Here is a 17902-nt window from a genome sequence, read left to right as displayed (position 1 = left end):
CTCAGAGATGGATGCTGAGATGCAAACCTCATTTCTGAGTTTACCAAGGGAAGTTGAGGCCCAGGCACAAACTTCCTTTCTGTCCTTACGGAGTCCAGCCCCATTTGAAACTGAGGCCCAAGTACGAACTTCGTTTACTGAACTACTAAGAGAGTCATGGACTGAAGCTCAAGTGCAAACATCGCTGCTTTCCATGACCGGAGAAAGGGAGGCTCAAGTGCAAACATCGCTGCTTTCCATGCCCAGAGAAATGGAGGCTCAAGTGCAAACATCGCTGCTTTCCATGGTCAAAGAAAGAGAGGCTCAAGTGCAAACATCGCTGCTTTCCATGCCCAGAGAAATGGAGGCTCAAGTGCAAACATCACTGCTTTCCATGCCCAGAGAAAGGGAGGCTCAAGTGCAAACGTTGCTGCTTTCCATGCTCAGAGAAAAGGAGGCTCAACTGCAAACATCGCTGCTTTCCATGTCCAGAGAAAGGGAGGCTCAAGTGCAAACATCGCTGCTTTCTTTGCCTGGAGAAAGAGAGACTCAGGTGCAAACATCGCTGCTTGCTTTGCCCGGAGAAAGAGAGACTCAGGTGCAAACCTCATTTCTTCCCTTCCCTGAAAGGCAGTCTGTAATCTCAGTCCAGGCACAGCCCTCCTATTTAGAAGTATTGGAGAAAATAGCTTCTTTACCAATGTTCGTTGAGGCCCAGGTACAGACTTCAAATCTTTCAATGCCTCATTCAGAATCAGACATCCAAATACAGACTTCATTTTCAGATATGTCAGAAAAGGAAGAAACGTCATCCATCGAAACCGAGCAACAGAGCAACAGATCACCTTCTCAGCTGTCAGAGACGGACTTCAGCACGTTATATCCTTTGTACACCAATGCTGAGGCACAAACGTTACCTGTAGAAATACCACCTGGGAACGACTGGCGTTCCGCCCGGCTAAAAGCTGCAGCCCAGGTACAAACATCAAATATTTCCCTGGAAAAGTCGGTTTCTCTGCTGCAAGGTGGAATGCTGCAGCCTTCAAAACTCAAGTCAGAAAAATCAGAGATGCTGGCAGAGGAGTTGGAGTCTCCTCTTGCCATAAAAGAGAATATTCTCCCATCTAAGCCAATGGAAACTGGCATACAGACATCTGGTCCTGAGATTCAGGGAGAGGATAAGCAGAGTTTGTCACAACATTATGATTACCAATTCCAGCCATCAACTATTGAGCTTCTGAAGAAGCTTTCTTTCCTATCACAGATTGAAACGATGGAATCGACATCCCGCACTGAGTTGCTGAAGAAGGTTTCTTCGCTGTCAGTGAATGATCCACAGGCGCAAACTTCGATTTATGAATTGCAGAGGAAACCTTCTGCTTTGTCGGACTCTGCAGCTCAAGGTCAGGTCTTAAATGTTGAGCTTCTGAAGGAGCGTCTTTCTTCAGCACAAGTTACAGCATCCTCAGATTACGAGCGGGCAGGGAAGCTTCTTCTCCCATCCCCAGCAAAAGAAGTCCAGATACAAACCTCTGACCCAGAACTAATGAAGATGTCTTCCTCATCACACACTGTGACCCAGGGAGAGACTTCAGAAGCTGACCTCCGTAAGTACTCCTCCTTGTCTCTGATTGAGGCCATGGATGGAAATCAGGAGGAGATAACAGAAGGAAGGGAGTATCTTATTACACCTCAGCTAATCGAATCCCAGATCCGCAAGTGGTACCACGAATTTCCAGAAGTGCAAACAGCTTCTCAGGCTCCAGCCCGAAGGGAACCTCTTTTATCACTGACAGCTGACAGCGAGGTACAGACGTCGTCTTTTGAAATTCCTCAGGGAAATAGGTGGCGGGCATCACGCCTACAAGCCAACGCTGAGGTGCAGACCTCGGAGCGTGAACCGACAGCGGAAGAAGTGAAACCTTGCCATCAGTCATGGGACAAGGCTGAGACACAAACTTCCTTGCTTGACATATGGCGATCACGAGACTTGGCTGATGCCCAGTTTCAGACTTCCGATTTGGGTTTAGCCACAACAGAAGTGGAGCCCCCTCCTCCATTAGTAATGGGCAGTCATGTGCAATCATCACTGTTTGACATTTGGAAGGCAAACCCAAAGGCTGATGTTCCAACACAGACCTCAGCAACTGAGTTGCCAAAACAGACGCTTGAGTCTCCTCCCACTCAACAAATTGATAGACCAGCACAGACCTCCTTTCTTGAAATATTCAAATCAAAAGAACCAGGCAGTGTGCAGCAGGAGCCGTCTGAGTTCCTGAGGCCAAAAGAAGAGAATTCTCCTTTACAAACTGATCTGGAGGTACAAACTTATTTGCTAGATATGTGGAGGAAAAAAGAAAAAACTGATAGTTTGCGGGTGCAAACTTCCTTACTTGAGATCCCGGATGCACAAGAAGAGCTTCCTCTGTCATCGCAAACTGATGCTGTGGTACAAACCTCAGATGTTGAAATCCCTGCAGGTAGCAGGTGGCGTGAAACACGGTTGCATGCTGATGCTCAGCTGCAGACCTCAATACTGGATGTGAAAGAGGCAGAATTAGAGTCCCCTCCACCATCACAAATGGACACCCAGGTTCAAACCTCCCTCCTTGAGATATTGAAGACAAAAGATCTACGGGACGCCCAGGCCCAAACCTCGCAGATGGATATGCCAAAATCCTTGGGAGAACAACCTCTCCCCTCCCAAACTGAAAATGTAGTGCGGTCTCCTACATCTGAGACAGCTGTATCTTCACCTCCATCTCAAGTCAACACTGAGGTACAAACCTCCTTCCTTGACATATGGAAGACAAAAGAAGTAAGCAATTCCCTGGCCCAAACCTCTCAGATAGATATGCCAAGATCCTTGGGAGAACCACCTTTCCCCTCACAACCTGAAAATGTGGAGCGGTCTCCTACATCTGAGACAGCTGAATCTTCACCTCCACCTCAAATCAACACTGAGGTACAAACCTCCTTCCTTGACATATGGAAGACAAAAGAAGTAAGCAATTCCCTGGCCCAAACCTCTCAGATGGATATGTCAAAATCTGTGGAAGAACTTCTCCTTCCACAACAACCTGAAAATGTGGTGCGGTCTCCTACATCTGAGACAGCTGAATCTTCACCTCCATCTCAAATCGACACTGAGGTGCAAACCTCTTTCCTTGACATATGGAAGAAAAAAGAAGTAATCAATTCCCTGGCCCAAACCTCTCAGATAGATATGCCAAAATCCTTGGGAGAACCACCTCTCCCCTCACAACCTGAAAATGTAGTGCGGTCTCCTACATCTGAGACAGCTAAATCTTCACCTCCATCTCAAGTCAACAATGAGGTACAAACCTCTTTCCTTGACATATGGAAGACAAAAGAAGTAAGCAATTCCCTGGCCCAAACCTCTCAGATGGATATGTCAAAATCTGTGGAAGAACTTCTCCTTCCACCACAACCTGAAAATGTGGTGCGGTCTCCTACATCTGAGACAGCTGAATCTTCACCTCCATCTCAAATCGACACTGAGGTGCAAACCTCTTTCCTTGACATATGGAAGAAAAAAGAAGTAAGCAATTCCCTGGCCCAAACCTCTCAGATGGATATGCCAAAATCCTTCGGGGAACCACCTCTCCCCTCACAACCTGAAAATGTAGTGCGGTCTCCTACATCTGAGACAGCTAAATCTTCACCTCCATCTCAAGTCAACACTGAGGTACAAACCTCTTTCCTTGACATATGGAAGAACAAAGAAGTAAGCAATTCCATGGCCCAAACCTCTTGGATGGATATGCCAAAATCCTTGGGAGAACCATCTCTCCCCTCACAACCTGAAAATGCAGAGCAATCTCCTACATCTGAGACAGCTGAATCTTCACCTCCACCTCAAATTGACACTGAGGTACAAACCTCCTTCCTTGACATATGGAAGACAAAAGAAGTAAGCAATTCCCTGGCCCAAACCTCTCAGATGGATATGTCAAAATCTGTGGAAGAACTTCTCCTTCCACCACAACCTGAAAATGTAGTGCAGTCACCCACACCAGAAATAACTAAATCTCCTCTCCCATCCCAAGCTGACACTGAGGCACAGACCTCCTTCTTCGACATATGGAAGGCAAAAGAACTAAGTAATGCCCAGATGCAAACTTCTTGGCTGGATTTGCCAGAATCCATGGAAGAACCACTCCTCCAATCACAGTCTGAAAGCCCGATGCAAATAGTCACACCTGAATCTCCACCCCCAAATCAACTCAGGCTTGATAAGAAACCCTCCTTGCTTGAAATGTGGAAAGCAAGGGAGCCTTTGGAAAGCTCTGAAATGCCAAGGTCCAGCCCCTCACCAACTGGAACCGAGGGGCAAACCTCACAGCTTGATACGCAGACCCTGGAAGAACTGCCCAGTCCCTGGGTGCTGTCTTCTAAGGGTGATTTGGCTGGTGCCACTCGTGAAATCACTGTCCTGCCACGAACTGCCAGCCCAGGGCATCTGCCATTGCCCGCAAACACGGAAGCTGCTCTCCTTGCGCAGACGGACCCTCAGCTGCCAGCCTCCCTGCTTGAAGTATGGACCACTAGACAGGAAGCAGAAGTGCAAATGCAAACCGCCAGCCTTGGCCTATCCTTTGACAAGAATTCACCTTTATTCCCAATAGTACTGGAGAAGAGACTAGAGCCAATTTCAAAAGTGGAGGGGAAGTCGAAACCTCCCATATTTACTGAAGCACAAGTTCAGACTTCCTTTGTCGAAATACCCCGTGGCAAGAAATGGCGTTCGTCTCGCTTATGTACAGAGGCCCAGGTGCAAACTTCATTTCCTGATCTCCGTTCAAAGGACAGGGTGCCAGCCTGTGGGGAGAGGATGGGGAGTGATCACAAGTCAGCCAAAAGGTAAGGAGAAGACTGTTGTGCCGTAGCTTTATGGCGCTGAGACCATTCCATTCCATCCCCTTCGCGGATGGAGAGCTTTACAAATAGAGCAGAAGCCCCACTTGACACGGGGGCTGTCTGGTTTCACTATCAAATGGCCCCTTTCCAAACAGGATTGTTCTCTCTATGTTGTTTCACTTTGATTCGTCTTATTTATTTAGTACTTTGTTATCCCACCCTTCCTCTGGCATGCACTGTTCTTCTTTCCTCCCTGTTATTACTTGTAACAGCTCTAAGGAAAGACAGTGTGGTATAGTGGTTAATGTTGGACTAAGACCCATTTCGAATCTCCACTCTGTTGCGGAAGCTTGCTGGGTGGCCGTGGGCCAGTCATGGACACTCCGCCTAACCAACCTCACAGGATAAGACTCGGGATAAATCAAAGACGAGGAGAATGATGTAAACTGCTTTGGGCCCCATCAGAAAGAAAGGCAGTGTATAAATGAAGTAAGTAAATAAATGAGGACGTTAGACTGAGAGACTGGTTGGTTCAAGGTTACCATGATGATTTCGGAAGGCGTAACCATGTTAGGCTGTTGTAGCCAAATAAAACAGAAGTCCAAGGGCACCTTAAAAACCAGCTGTTATAAAACAACCAGAGCATTAAAATAGCACATAACATTTAGCAGCCTAAAAGGATCCTTGTAAAACAGTTGTTAGGGTAGAAGCAGATTGTAAAACCATTTCAAAAGATCCAACAGCTTAGATAAAAGCCGGGGTTTAAAAAGTAATGTTTCAGTCTGGCTAGGGGTGTGCAAAAAAAACAAAAAAGGAAATATTGCGTTTGGGTTTGTTGGGCCTGATTTTTTCTGAGAAACCTGAAATAAGCCAAATTCCCATACTGGTAAATATGGGAATTCGGCTTTTATTCGGGTTTCTCGAAAATATTTGGCCCATTAAAGCCTATGTCGACTTTTCGCTGCTTTTTGCGGCTCCTGTGGGGGCATTTTTGCAGGTTGAGGTCCCAAATTTTCAGGGTAGCTTGAAGGGACTCCCCTTGCAAGAACCCCCCAAGTTTGGTGTAGATTGGGTCAGGGGTTCTATGGAGGAGCCTGGCAAAGTTTCCCTCCCTGCCCATTGCTTTCAATGGAGGGAATGTTTGCCGGGCTTCTCTGTAGAAAAGCATAGCGAAGATTGCAACAGAGAATCTGACCACGGCCACTTCACTATTTCTTCTCTATGGAGGATGGGGGTGACCCCTTCCAGACCCCATAACTTTGGAACCCCCTGACCCAATCTACACCAAACTTGGGGGTTCTTGCAAGGAGAGTCCCTTCAAGCTACCCTGAAAATCTGGGACCTCTACCTGCAAAGATGCCCCCATGAGAGCTTTGCAAAAAATCCCCCATAGCCTCCATGGTGGAAACTTTCAATTAGCCTGCTTCCTCTCCACCTCGCGTCTATGTGGGAACTAGGCTAATTGATAATTCCCACCACCAAAGTCTATGGGGATTTTTTTTGCGAAGCTCCTGTGGGGGCATTTTTGGAGGTAGAGGTCCCAAATTTTCAGGGTAGCTTGAAGGGAGTCTTCTTACAAGAACCCCCAAGTTTAGTGAAGATTGGGCCAGGGGGTCCGATTTTATGGCGTCTGGAAGAGGTCACCCCCCCTCCTGTATACAGAAGCACTGCAAAGTGAGACTTTGCAATGCTTTTGTATGGAGCATGGATCCATCAGATCAGGATGAGGCACCAAGACCCAGGAACGCAGAGGGAGAACCAGGCAGCCACCGAACTCTCTCAAACCTCTGAGGAATGGCCTGATCTTTCTTTGGCCAAGTACAGAAAAGTTTGAATATAATCCCAGCTTCTATGATTGGGCAAAGAACACTGTTGTTCCTGAACTGGCCAATGAGAATTCATGGCCCTCCTTCCTTGCCCACATTAGATTATCCTCCCTAGCAAAAAATCAAGGTAGGCTGCAGCAGGAAGCAAGGAGATAGCTCTCCTTGCAACAAAAGCCAGGGGAAAGTCGATTCCTAAAAAGCCAGTTCTCTAATCGGCTTCACCAGGAATCGCCTGCTCGGCTCGGCTTATTCCCCTGCCTTTTGCTACCGGTAAACCCGAAGCCCGAAATAAGCCAAAATGGCAATTTCCCAGCTTATTTTCTGCTCGGGTTTATCGATATGCACAGCCCTAAGCCTGGCACCTACAAGAGAGTAGAGTAGGTGCAGCGGGTGTGAACTGGCAGGGGTGGGCAGGACTGAAGGTAGTGGTCCTTCAAGTAGCCTGACTTCAAGCCCTTGAATCAAACCTGAAAATAAGCATCCAGAGCAGATCTTTCCGCGTTGATATGTGAGAAGCAGATGCCCAAGAAAGAAATCTGTCAAAGGGCCAGTATCCAGCCCCCCTGGCAGTAGCCCAGAAGATGCTGCGTTTTGGACCAGTCGAATGGTCCAGACATCCGCTCATGTGCACTGAACACGAGGCCAATCCCAGAGAGTTGGATACTTCTCAGGCATCTTATATCTAGGAAGGGTTCCCGTAAGCCTTTCATGGGTAGCATAGACCATTGGAAGCTTTTATGTGGAATGAAAAAGGACTGGCCCTCAGAGGAAGCTGTCTGCTGTAACCCTGCATGACCTTCAGCTTTGTGCCTGCCTCCTTCCAGTGAGGGTAGGGATTTTTGCAGCATTTCTCTGCTGCGTTTGACTGGATTGTTCACTCTCAATGCAGACAGACAAATTAACTGTTCTCCAAGGAGGATACAGTGTAAAGTAAACTTTCGGCAAGATATGACAGAAATCTGACTCCAGTTTCCCTGGAGCAGGGGCTTGGGAAGTAATGCTGTAGCTACTGCATTCTGTTGTCTCTTGCGCATACACTGAAAGAGCGCACAGAAGAACTGAAGGGACCTGGAGGGAGAACTGGGAGTCAGCGTGGTGTGGTGGTTAAGAGCAGTGGTTTGGAGCAGTGGACTCTGATCTGGACAACCGGGTTTGATTCCCCACTCCTCCACATGAGTGGCGGAGGCTAATCTGGTGAACTGGATTGGTTTCCCCACTCCTACACATGAAGCCAGCTGGGTGGCCTTGGGCGAGTCACACTCTCTCAGCCCCACCTACCTCACAGAGTGTCTGTTGTGGAGAAAGGAACGGAAGGTGATTGAAGGCCAGATTGATTCTTCCTTAAGTGGTAGAGAAAGTCAACATATAAAAACCAACGCTGCTTCTTCTGTTACACCACTGAATTGAGGACACAAAGCTGCTGTCTGACAATCAAACACGTATAACTGAAAACACAAAATAGGAGGGGTTCCCCCTCCCCAGAATGGAAAGTTGTTTAAAAAAGAGAACGCTGCTCATGTGGTGTGCACTTATCCTATTCCGACCTCTGGGGAACAGCTGTGGCAGGAGTTTGGGTGTTGTGGGTTTTTTTAAACAAAAGGTTGCTCTGTTAGCACAGAGGACCAAACCTCTTTCAAATTAGCAGTAGCCCTAAACTCAGGAGGATTTGACCTCTTTCTAATTATTTGTCATCTTCTTGCCTTACAGAGTTCCTAAAGGACCAAAGCGAGCCACCCCAGTCTCTGTGCACTTACACGTGAAGATGTCTCCCAAGCGCCGAACTAGCAATGAAAAAGAATAGTGACTACCTGAATTTAAAGAAATAAAAGATTGCAAAACACCACCCCCAGAACCAGAGGCTGTTTCCGCAGCTAGTTTACACGCACAGCTTGTGAGAATCACAGAGGGCTTCATTCCTTTCCATATTGAAACTCATGGGATTCCAATGGGCCTCCTCATATGTGGCATTTTTAAATGGGTGAAGTAGGACTGTTGTTTGCAGGCAGGTGCTCTGTGCCAGCACCCTCACCAGAGAGCCAGAACGGGCCTAGAGGGCTGGGGGGGGGGGGCAAAACAAGCACCACCACAAAAGTCTTGGAAGCTGCGCAATGTGTGAAAGAGTCCACAGAGCTGACACGGACAAGCTGTTCTGTGTTAGAGGTATAATCAGACGTGTTTGTTCTCATAGCTGGACCAAGTCCTTTTTTCTCAGGCTACTGTTAGTGCTTCAGCAAATATGAAGACCACTCAAGTAAAATATCATTGTCCGCGGATGCGTAAATAATGAGAGCTGACACCAGAGCTGGGATAATAAAAGGGCCAACTTTATTTAATCGTTCAAGAGGGATCTGCAGCGCACAAAACCAAAACATCCCCAATAACTGACTGCAGTGCAGGCCATTGCGGGGATGCTGAAGAGTCAGGCCTCCTCTTGCTTTTGCATCCCCGTTCTAAGGGCGAGACCCACCCTGGCTCTGAGCTCCGAGCTGTCACATGTGGTACGGCTCCTGCTCTTCCTTGCCAAGCCTTTTTAGTGCTCGAGGGAGGTGTGCCACGTCCAATCCACCCTAGCCGCGAGGTCTATAGGTAAAGGATAGCGGCACCCCTCAAGGAGTCCCTGTCCCAGGTCCCTGCCAGGCACCGAGGCCCCAGTCCTGGTTTGAGGGTTACTCCTTCCTCTTCCCAAGTGATGCCTCAGGGTGCTCACCGGAGTTGTAACATGAACCATGAAGCCACCTTTTTCCCGCACTGCTCCAGCCACGGGGGGTGGATCAGCCCAATGCTTGGTCCGCCCCCAGCCCCCACTTGCCCTCTAGGAGGCTTCGCTGCAGATCCCTCAAGAAGATGTCATAGCCTGCATCCGAAAGATGGACCCCATCAGGTCTGTATAGGTGTGGAAAGCAGTGCTTGATTTCCGAATGCGCAATATGCAAGACATCCTCTGAGACTACCGCATGCCGTATTTCACCATTCACCTTTGCCCGAGCCCTTTCCAGGTGCCCTGGGGCCAATGCGCCCTTCCAGACCCATCTCTGGAGCATGTCTGACCAAACCAACCGTACGCCGGGCACGAGGGCCCTCAGGTGCTCAAAGTCCACCAGGGCTTGCAAAACAATAGACTTTCCAGGCCGCTTTCCCATGTCATTCTCGCCCAAGTGGATGACGATTACTTGAGGTGGGTGAGACGCCTTCAGGTGGTCGTGGAGGGTTGGCAATAACTGTTCCCACTGCATGCCCCTTCTGCCCAGCCATGCAATCAGCATCGTTTCACTTAAACCCAGCTGCATGCTGAAACCCCCTGTGGCTGCCCTGCGGCTAGCCCAAAAGATAATGCTGTGGCCACAGATGAGAACCCGCCTCCTCCTGCGCTGGCAGCCTGTAAAGACAAAATGTCAGTGTGCCGCTGCAGAGGATCCCTGCCCCGGCCCCACTCCTTGTAGCTGTGCCACTGCAACCAAAGGTCTGTCATAAGACCTGAAGGCTGCTGATCCCCACCTGCCAACTGCCTTAACCATTTTATCCCCATGTCCCAAAGTGGCCGCTGTGGAGGCAGCCCCAATGCGAAAGGAGTGAGTACCAAAAAGGTGAGGGGGGGGGGCTCCCAGTCTAGCTAAAACTCTCTTCACCACCGCCCAGAACTGGTACCTAGTAAGTGGCTTGCCATCGGCATGCTGGAAAAAAGGCCTAGATCCCTGTCCCCGTGTTGCAACATAGCTCTGCACGGCTTGCACGGGGCAAATGGCCACTGATGCACAAGGGTACAATTGAAATACCTCTCCCTTACCCTTCTGATCGGTCTTAGATGCTCGGAGCCTGACCGCTAAACCCGTGGCCGTTACGGAAACATCCCACATATGCAGTGCTCTGCCTGATTGGTCCCATTTGGATCGCACTAACAATTCACTAATCCGCAGGGCCCCAAAGAAGGCCAGGAGGGCAGCTGCACGATACAGTTTGACCTCGAAAGCTGAGGCGCAGTGCGCTTCTGAGGCCAGAGACAAACCTGCTAGCAACTCGGGGGACACGGGCCCTGGCATCTGGCTTCCTTGGCTCTGCTCTGGCCCACCCCTCCAGCATCCTCCTCACCCTAAAGTCGCCTGCCGTGTCTGCCTTCCCGGCGGCCTTTGCGTAGAATGCCAAAGCTGACAGGCGGCCAGATATAGTGGAAACCGTGTACTCGTGTTGTGCAGCTGGACGCAGTACTGCATGAGGTGGTCCACCGGTATAAGCCAAACCGGCTGCAGCTGCTCCTTCCCCCTAAAATCCTCAAAAGCCCGGAAACTCCTGGCACAGCCATTCCGAGTACGCGGGGCCAAAGAGTTGTTTATGGCACGCCAGGCCTCACCCCTCCAAGGCTCCACAGTGCCACGGGCATCTCCTCTGGTGATTCCTGGGCTAGAGGGGCCAGGCTCCTGAAGCGCTCTATCTGAAAACGGGATAGTGCATCAGCGCAATTATTTGTTATTCCAGGAACATGGCGAGCTGAAAAGAGGATGTTATATTTGAGGCGCTGTAGTACAAAAGCCCGCACCAAGGACATGACTCTAGGGGACTGGGAGGACAGTGTGTTAACGATGTGGACCACAGCCTGATTGTCACACCAGAAACGCACTGAATGATTGGCTAGAGCCTCCGGCCAGATGTGAACTGCCACTACCATTGGGAAAAATTCTAGGAAAGTGAGGTCCCTTATAATGTCACTGGCCTTCCATTCTGCTGGCCACCGCTCGGCACACCACCTGCCCCGGAAGTAAACGCCAAACCCGTGGGCCCCAGCTGCATCAGAGTGCACCTGAAGTTCTGCCTCGAGCAAAAGGTCTTCCCTCCAGAAAGATACCCCATTGTAACTTTCCAAAAAACGGGCCCACATGCAAAGGTCCTGCCTCATGGCGGTAGTGACCCGTATCCTGTGGTGAGCGGCCCGCACGCCGGCCATGGCCCGGCAGAGGCAATGCACAAAGGCACGCCTCGGCGTGACTACCCTGCATGCAAAATTCAAATATCCCACCAATGATTGGAGCTCATGCAGCGTGACTTTCCTTGCCTGCATAGCACCAAGCACGAGGCCCCGTAGCTCAGCAAGCTTTTGGACTGGCAGCCTCGAAAGCTGCCCCACGGTATCCAGTTCGATTCCTAGATAGGTCAGCTTGGTGGATGGGCCCTCGGTCTTTTCGTGGGCTAGGGGCACTCCCAGCTCCCCGCATAATGCATGAAGTCGCTGCATGAGCTCCAAACACCTATGCAACTCTGGGGGGCCTGCAAAAAGGAAATCATCTAGATAATGTGTTACGCTGGGTAGACCAGAAAGCACCTTAACTGCCCACTCAAGCATGGAACTGAATTTCTCAAATGCCGCGCAAGATATGGAACACCCCATAGACAATGCCTTGTCAAAATAGAATTTGCCTTGAAATGAGAAACCCAGGAGATCGAAGTCAAGTGGATGGACGGGGAGGAGGCGGAACACAGACTTAATGTCGCACTTCCCCAACAGTGCACCCTCTCCAAAAGTGCGTATCAAACGCACTGCATTATCAAAGGATGAATATTTGACCGAACAAAGCTCTTGGGGAATGGCATCATTCACCGATCCGCCCTTCGGGAATGATAGATGATGTATCAGCCTAAACTCCCCAGGAGCCTTCTTTGGGACTATACTCAGTGGTGAAATACACAGATTTTTTAGGGGCAAGTCACTGAACGGGCCTGCTACTCTGCCTTCCTTGACTTCCTTATCAATTTTTGTTTTAACTACACCCTCCATCCCAGTTATTGACTTCAGATTCCTGGCCATGCTATGCACCCTAGAGCCTACCGCTGGGATCCGAAAACCATATGTAAAACCGTCAATCAAATACCGCACGTCCAAATCCTTCAGGTAGGCAGTTAAAAGGCACCTGAGTTCGGGGACTTTAATTGGATTGGGCGCCTTTAGGAGCAGCGCCTGTGGCAGCTCCTTTCTACCCCCAGCCCTGGTCCCCTCGACCCCGCCTATGGGGTCGACCCTTGGGGCAGGAAGTGACGGGGTGGGGTTCCGTACAGATGGGGCATTCGTGCCTGTATCTGCAGGGGCGATGATCGCAGCGGCCGGTGGAACTGAAATCCCAGCAAAGCAAGCGGGGTTGAACCCAAGCTTCAGCGGGGGCCTGAAGCTTGGGGCGCGATTGATGAGGTGTCCACTGTGGGACCTCTCACCCTGCACTGCCCTTGCAGGCATCATGCACTGCATCCACAACTCACCCTGCGGGACGTCCCAAGCAAGTGCTGGGTTAAGAGCCGCTCGCACTCTGAAATTCTCGTCGTATTGGAGCCAAGCCTGACCCATGAACTCGTTATAAGCATGATTAATGATGTCCAGATACTTGACCAAGGCCGAGGCCCTGGATGGCTGTTCATGCACAATCACCCCCTGATAGATAAGGTAACCTACCAACCAGTTGGGCCAAGTGCGGTCCACTTTCTTTCTTCGCCACTTATCGTCATCCCTATGCCCTTCCTTGTCTCTCCCTTTTGGCTCCTCATCCCTGTTCAGCAGTGAAAAGATATCCACATATTCCCCTCTAAGTATTTTGTCTGTGAGAGCCTGGGGAAGGTGGGATCCTAAGGGGAGCCCCATCTCCCCATGTGCTATCAACTGAGGCTGAGGGCCCTGGCCAAGAGTAGCTGCGGCAGTAGGCTGCACAGCCACCGGAGTGGGCCCTGTGGCTCCCCCATCCAGCATCCCCCGGGGGTCAGTGGCTTGCTGAAAAATCAGCAAAAAGCCTGCCAGAGACGGAAGCAGAGAATGGCAGTTACAAAGGAGACAGGGAGAGCAAACGCTGTTTTGGGAGGGGGGGTGTTGCCATGTGACTTTGACCAAATGGCGACAAAGCAGGACGTTCTACCATGCTGGCCAAACATCCCTGAAAACCTCCAGAGGATTCAGAGGATTCAGTTCCACGCAACACCATTCTGAGAAGCTCTGAACACTCTTGTTTTCAAAAATGGGTGGAGTAAAAGTCTCTTTGCCCAGTGAGGAAAGCTGCCATACAGTCCGTATGCATACAAGGAAGAGGATGGAAAGTTTTCATTAAAGCACACATGAGATGTTTGGTCATTACTTTCTGTGCATTAAAGATATGCTGGAGCAGCCTTGTTCATCCAGAAGAGTTTACTGAAATCTAATCTGCTGGTTCCCATCCACTCTGGGCTAAAGAAGGTAATCTTGATCATTAATCCCTATTCAAAGTGATAAAGTGACAAAACCACGCCCGGTTAAACATCTTGCTGTCTAATTCTCACATTTCACTCTATTTAAGATTAGAACATCTTATTTAAGTGATATTTGGGTTTACCTTGTACTGAAGGAATGCTGGAGCAGGAAAGGAGGAAGCCAGGTATGTCTCTTCTCACTGGGATGACTTTGTATTTGACATAGTTAGTTTCCTTTCTTCCTTTCTTTAAAATAAAGACCAAATAATATTAATAGGTTTAAAATGTCTCTCAGGTTCTAATACAGACCACAGAGCTTGCTTCCTCCCCACCTACCAACAAAGATAATCAGCAATTTTATTTAGCTGGCTTTAGAATTGTGCAAGAACTTCTTGAGAACCAGATTCTCTTATCCAAAGCTCAAAGGCTGTAAGATGCAGGATAGATCTGCAGACACCCCCCCACACAAGAGGAATGTGGACTTGGGGCTGTAAACCTGATCATAGCAACAGGGCAGGGGATGTGGGTCATTCTTGTGATCAAAATAGCCCCCCCCCCCGCTACTTTCCCACCCATTCAAGAAAATATGGAGATGCCTCTAAGTGAGAGAGCAACTGGGGTGGGGTTGATTGATTACAAAAACAATTTGCAGGGAAACTACCCCCCCCCCCGCTGCTGTTGAGATCAGATGGATGATGATAATTAAGTTATTTATAGCCCACCTTTCTCGCTGAAAACAAACAGAAATCTAAAACAGATCTGAAACAAAGCATAAGCATTTAAATGTATGTTAAATGGTGTAGAAACCACCTAGTCTGGATAGGGTTACCACGTCCCTCTTCACCACTGGCAGGAGTTTTTGGGGTGGAGCTTGGGGAGGGGGGTTGGGGAGGGGAGGAACTTCGATGTCATAGAGTCCAATTGCCAAAGCAGTCATTTTCTCCAGGTGATCTGATCTCTATCGGCTGGAGATCAGTTGTAATAGCAGGAGATCTCCTGTCACCACCTGGAGATTGGCGACCCTAAGTCTGGAGCATTCTTACATTGTTAGGTAGCAATACAGTGGTGTACCCCACAATCCCTCTCCCTTGACCAATACAACTTTCTGAACGATTTCATTGCAATACAGTCCTATTTTACTTGTGCAAGAAGGCCTCCTGAATAATTTCGTTTTGCATAGTTTGTGGAAAGCTGGGAGAAAGCAGTTCCTCCCTCCTGGAAGCCTGCAGGTCATTTCAAATAAAATCAGGAGAGAAGTTCAAGGCCTCCCAGCACAACCTGGATCAACTACAGATCATGTGGCTGGGAGTTCCAGGAGCAGAGCTCCCAGCATGTTTTTCGTTCAAAGGCTTGCATGTGGGGAGTGGTTTGTCCATTGGGACCACAGCACAGGGGATGGGAGTCAAGCCCTTGCTGGAGTCGAAAGCAGCTCTCAGGAGCCGCTCTTTGCCACCAAGAGGGACAGGCACAACTACCCAGATGTTTCTTCAATAAGGCAACTGTTGGCTCACTGGGCCGGTTCTAATCAGGAACTGATACAGCTGGGGGGGGGGGGAAGAGGTTAGGCTGCCCCCCTTGCAGCCTGGTCCCAACTGGAACTGTGCCCCTACATGTCTGAGTTTAAAAGGGAAAAGTACTTGGAGTACATGGAATAGTGCTGTTAAGCCCATCCAGCATTTCACAGCAGCAGATTGCAATGGCTGACTGACCACTGATGACGTTAACAGTTGATCTTTTTAAAGTGTTTAGTCTCACAGGGGATCTGGGCAGGTGTTTATAGGGAGCAGAGGATGGAAGGAAAGTTGGCACACTCCCTTGCAGCTATGCACACTCAACCCAGCAGTAGCCTGGCCACATCCCACCACTTCTGAATCCGTCCCAGGGGAGAGTCCAGATGGTTTGGGTCAAGACGTCCAGGCTGCCTTTGCCCTTGTGGCTTGCACTGATGCCATCCAGTTTCTCCAAGAAAATAAACAGGAGAGCAGACTTTTAAGAAAGTATATTTGAAAGACAGTAGATTTTTAAATCTACTCAACATGTACTAGTTTGCATCCTGTGAATACGTTAAATTTTATAATTATTTTCCCTTCACCACCCCACCCTAAGCTTGCTGACCTCCAGACAACCGGTACAATCTCCCATAATTACAACTGATCCCCAGATGACAGAGATCACTTCCCTTGGAGAAAATGGGCTGCTTTAGAGGGTTGACTCTGTGGCATTTAGGGTTGCCAGGTCAATCTTTGCCACTGGCGGGAGATTTTTGGGCAGTGCCTGAGGAGGGCGGGGTTTGGGGAGGGGAGGGACTTCAATGCCATAGTGTCCAATTGCCAAAGCGGCCGTTTTCTTCAGGTGAACTGATCTCTAGCAGCTGGAGATCAGTTGTAATATCAGGAGATCTCCAGCTAGTACCTGGAAGTTGGCAACCCTAGTGGCATTACACCCTGCTGAGGTCACCCCCACCCTCTCCCTCCCGTGGCTCCATCCCCAAATCTCCAGGAAATTCCCATCCCAAAGGTGGCAGACCTCTTTTTCAGCAGTCCTAATACAGTCTGGAAGGTAGCCAAACTAGCCTGCCCACAGCCAAGGGAAAGGGGTCCTAAACACTCCTTCAATGCAGAAACATGGAAGTCCCCTAGAGGATTTAGTATTTACTTTGTTTTCTTCTAAATAAATACATGCCTGCTGTGTAGGGTTGCCAACCTCCAGGTACTAGCTGATCTCCCGCTATTACAACTGATCTCTAGCTGCTAGCGATCAGTTCACCCAGAGAAAATGGCTGCTTTGGCAATTGGACTCTATGGCATTGAAGTCCCTCCCCTCCCCAATCCCTGCTCGCCTCAGGCTCCGCCCAAAAACCCTCCTGCCGGTGGCAAAGAGGGATCTGGCAGCCCTGACTGCTGTGATCAGCATATTACCCCTGTGCAAAGTGCTGATGGTAATGTTTAAAGCATGGCAGTACTTGGATCCAGGGTGCCAGAAGTCCAACCTCTTGGGTTGCTTTAGGCAAGCTGCACAAATATATTTTTATTAATATAAATGAGAACCAACATTGGAATAAATTCTATGTTCTATATATATGCTTCCTTGTTTCTAAGCAATTAGGACCGTCTCTTGATATGTACTTGAATCTTTTGCAAGAACCTTAGGGACTAGAAACGTACTTCACCTTTTAAAGATTGTATAATGTACACAATCCCTTTCGCTCCAAGAGAACTTAAGAACAACATCCAAATTTAAAAATTACTTCATTGCAATGTGTCAATTAAAAGATGACGTTGAGAAGCAACTGCACAAATAAGCCCGAATGGCTACGACTGATCTGTCTTCGTAGACATGGATGTGTTTCCACTGTTCTGGCAGATGAGAAAGGATGAGAAGAGGGGTTGGAATGGAGAAGGCAAAGAGCTCCTCCTGATGTGGGGATAGCAGATCTTTTCATATCCATGTGGCACATCATTCTCCAGGGGGACTCAACCCCCTAATACCTGTCCCTCCTCTTTGTCCCCATTTGGGAAGGGAGCTTTTCAGGACAGGTTTTTGCAGCAGTTGTATTTGGTAGGCTGGGGGTAGGGCTAGAAAGAGCTTCTGATTCAGTTGTTGCGCTGTCTCATTGATGGAATAAAGAAACCGTTGAGAGGGAGAATCCTTAGAGGCGTATCCAGTTTGTTCCTTTTGAAAAGGCAACAACAGTGTCAAGGAATTTTTGTTTGCCACTGATAAGAAGGGTCGCAATATTTTGTATCTTCCCCTCTACTCAAGAAAGGTAGGTCTGGGTCTAATGGAGGGAAGAGCGCGGGAGCTCTGTGAGGTGCACTGTTGCTACCCTGGAAACATCATCCCTGGGGCCCAATTTGGGAAGCTCCAGGGATTGTGGCTTTAACTGGAAGGAACAAACTGATCTGGGGAGGAGGCAGACAGGCGGAAGGAGCAGGAGGGAGGTTCAGTGCAGGTGCTGGTAGCTGCTGAGGATGACAGAGAGACCCACAGGAGGGATATGTGGGAGGGGGCAGGAGTATGGAGAC

The 17902-nt window shown here is 49.1% G+C and overlaps 1 protein-coding gene across 1 annotated transcript in view; it reads left to right on the top strand.

Annotated features, from left to right (window-relative positions):
* Window positions 1–766: 766 nt before the first annotated feature.
* The window catches only part of LOC130484762 (uncharacterized), a 45895-nt gene continuing 28759 nt past the window's right edge, over window positions 767–17902 (top strand). The window contains exon 1 of the mRNA XM_056857847.1: window positions 767–2041. Coding sequence (XP_056713825.1) covers window positions 767–2041 — 1275 coding nt within the window. The remainder of the gene's footprint in view (window positions 2042–17902) is intronic.

Source organism: Euleptes europaea, chromosome 11 (genome assembly GCF_029931775.1).
Source record: "Euleptes europaea isolate rEulEur1 chromosome 11, rEulEur1.hap1, whole genome shotgun sequence".
NCBI lineage: Eukaryota > Metazoa > Chordata > Lepidosauria > Squamata > Sphaerodactylidae > Euleptes > Euleptes europaea.
The sequence above is the reverse complement of the archived record's forward strand: the minus strand, read 5'-3'. Positions and strand labels throughout refer to the sequence as shown.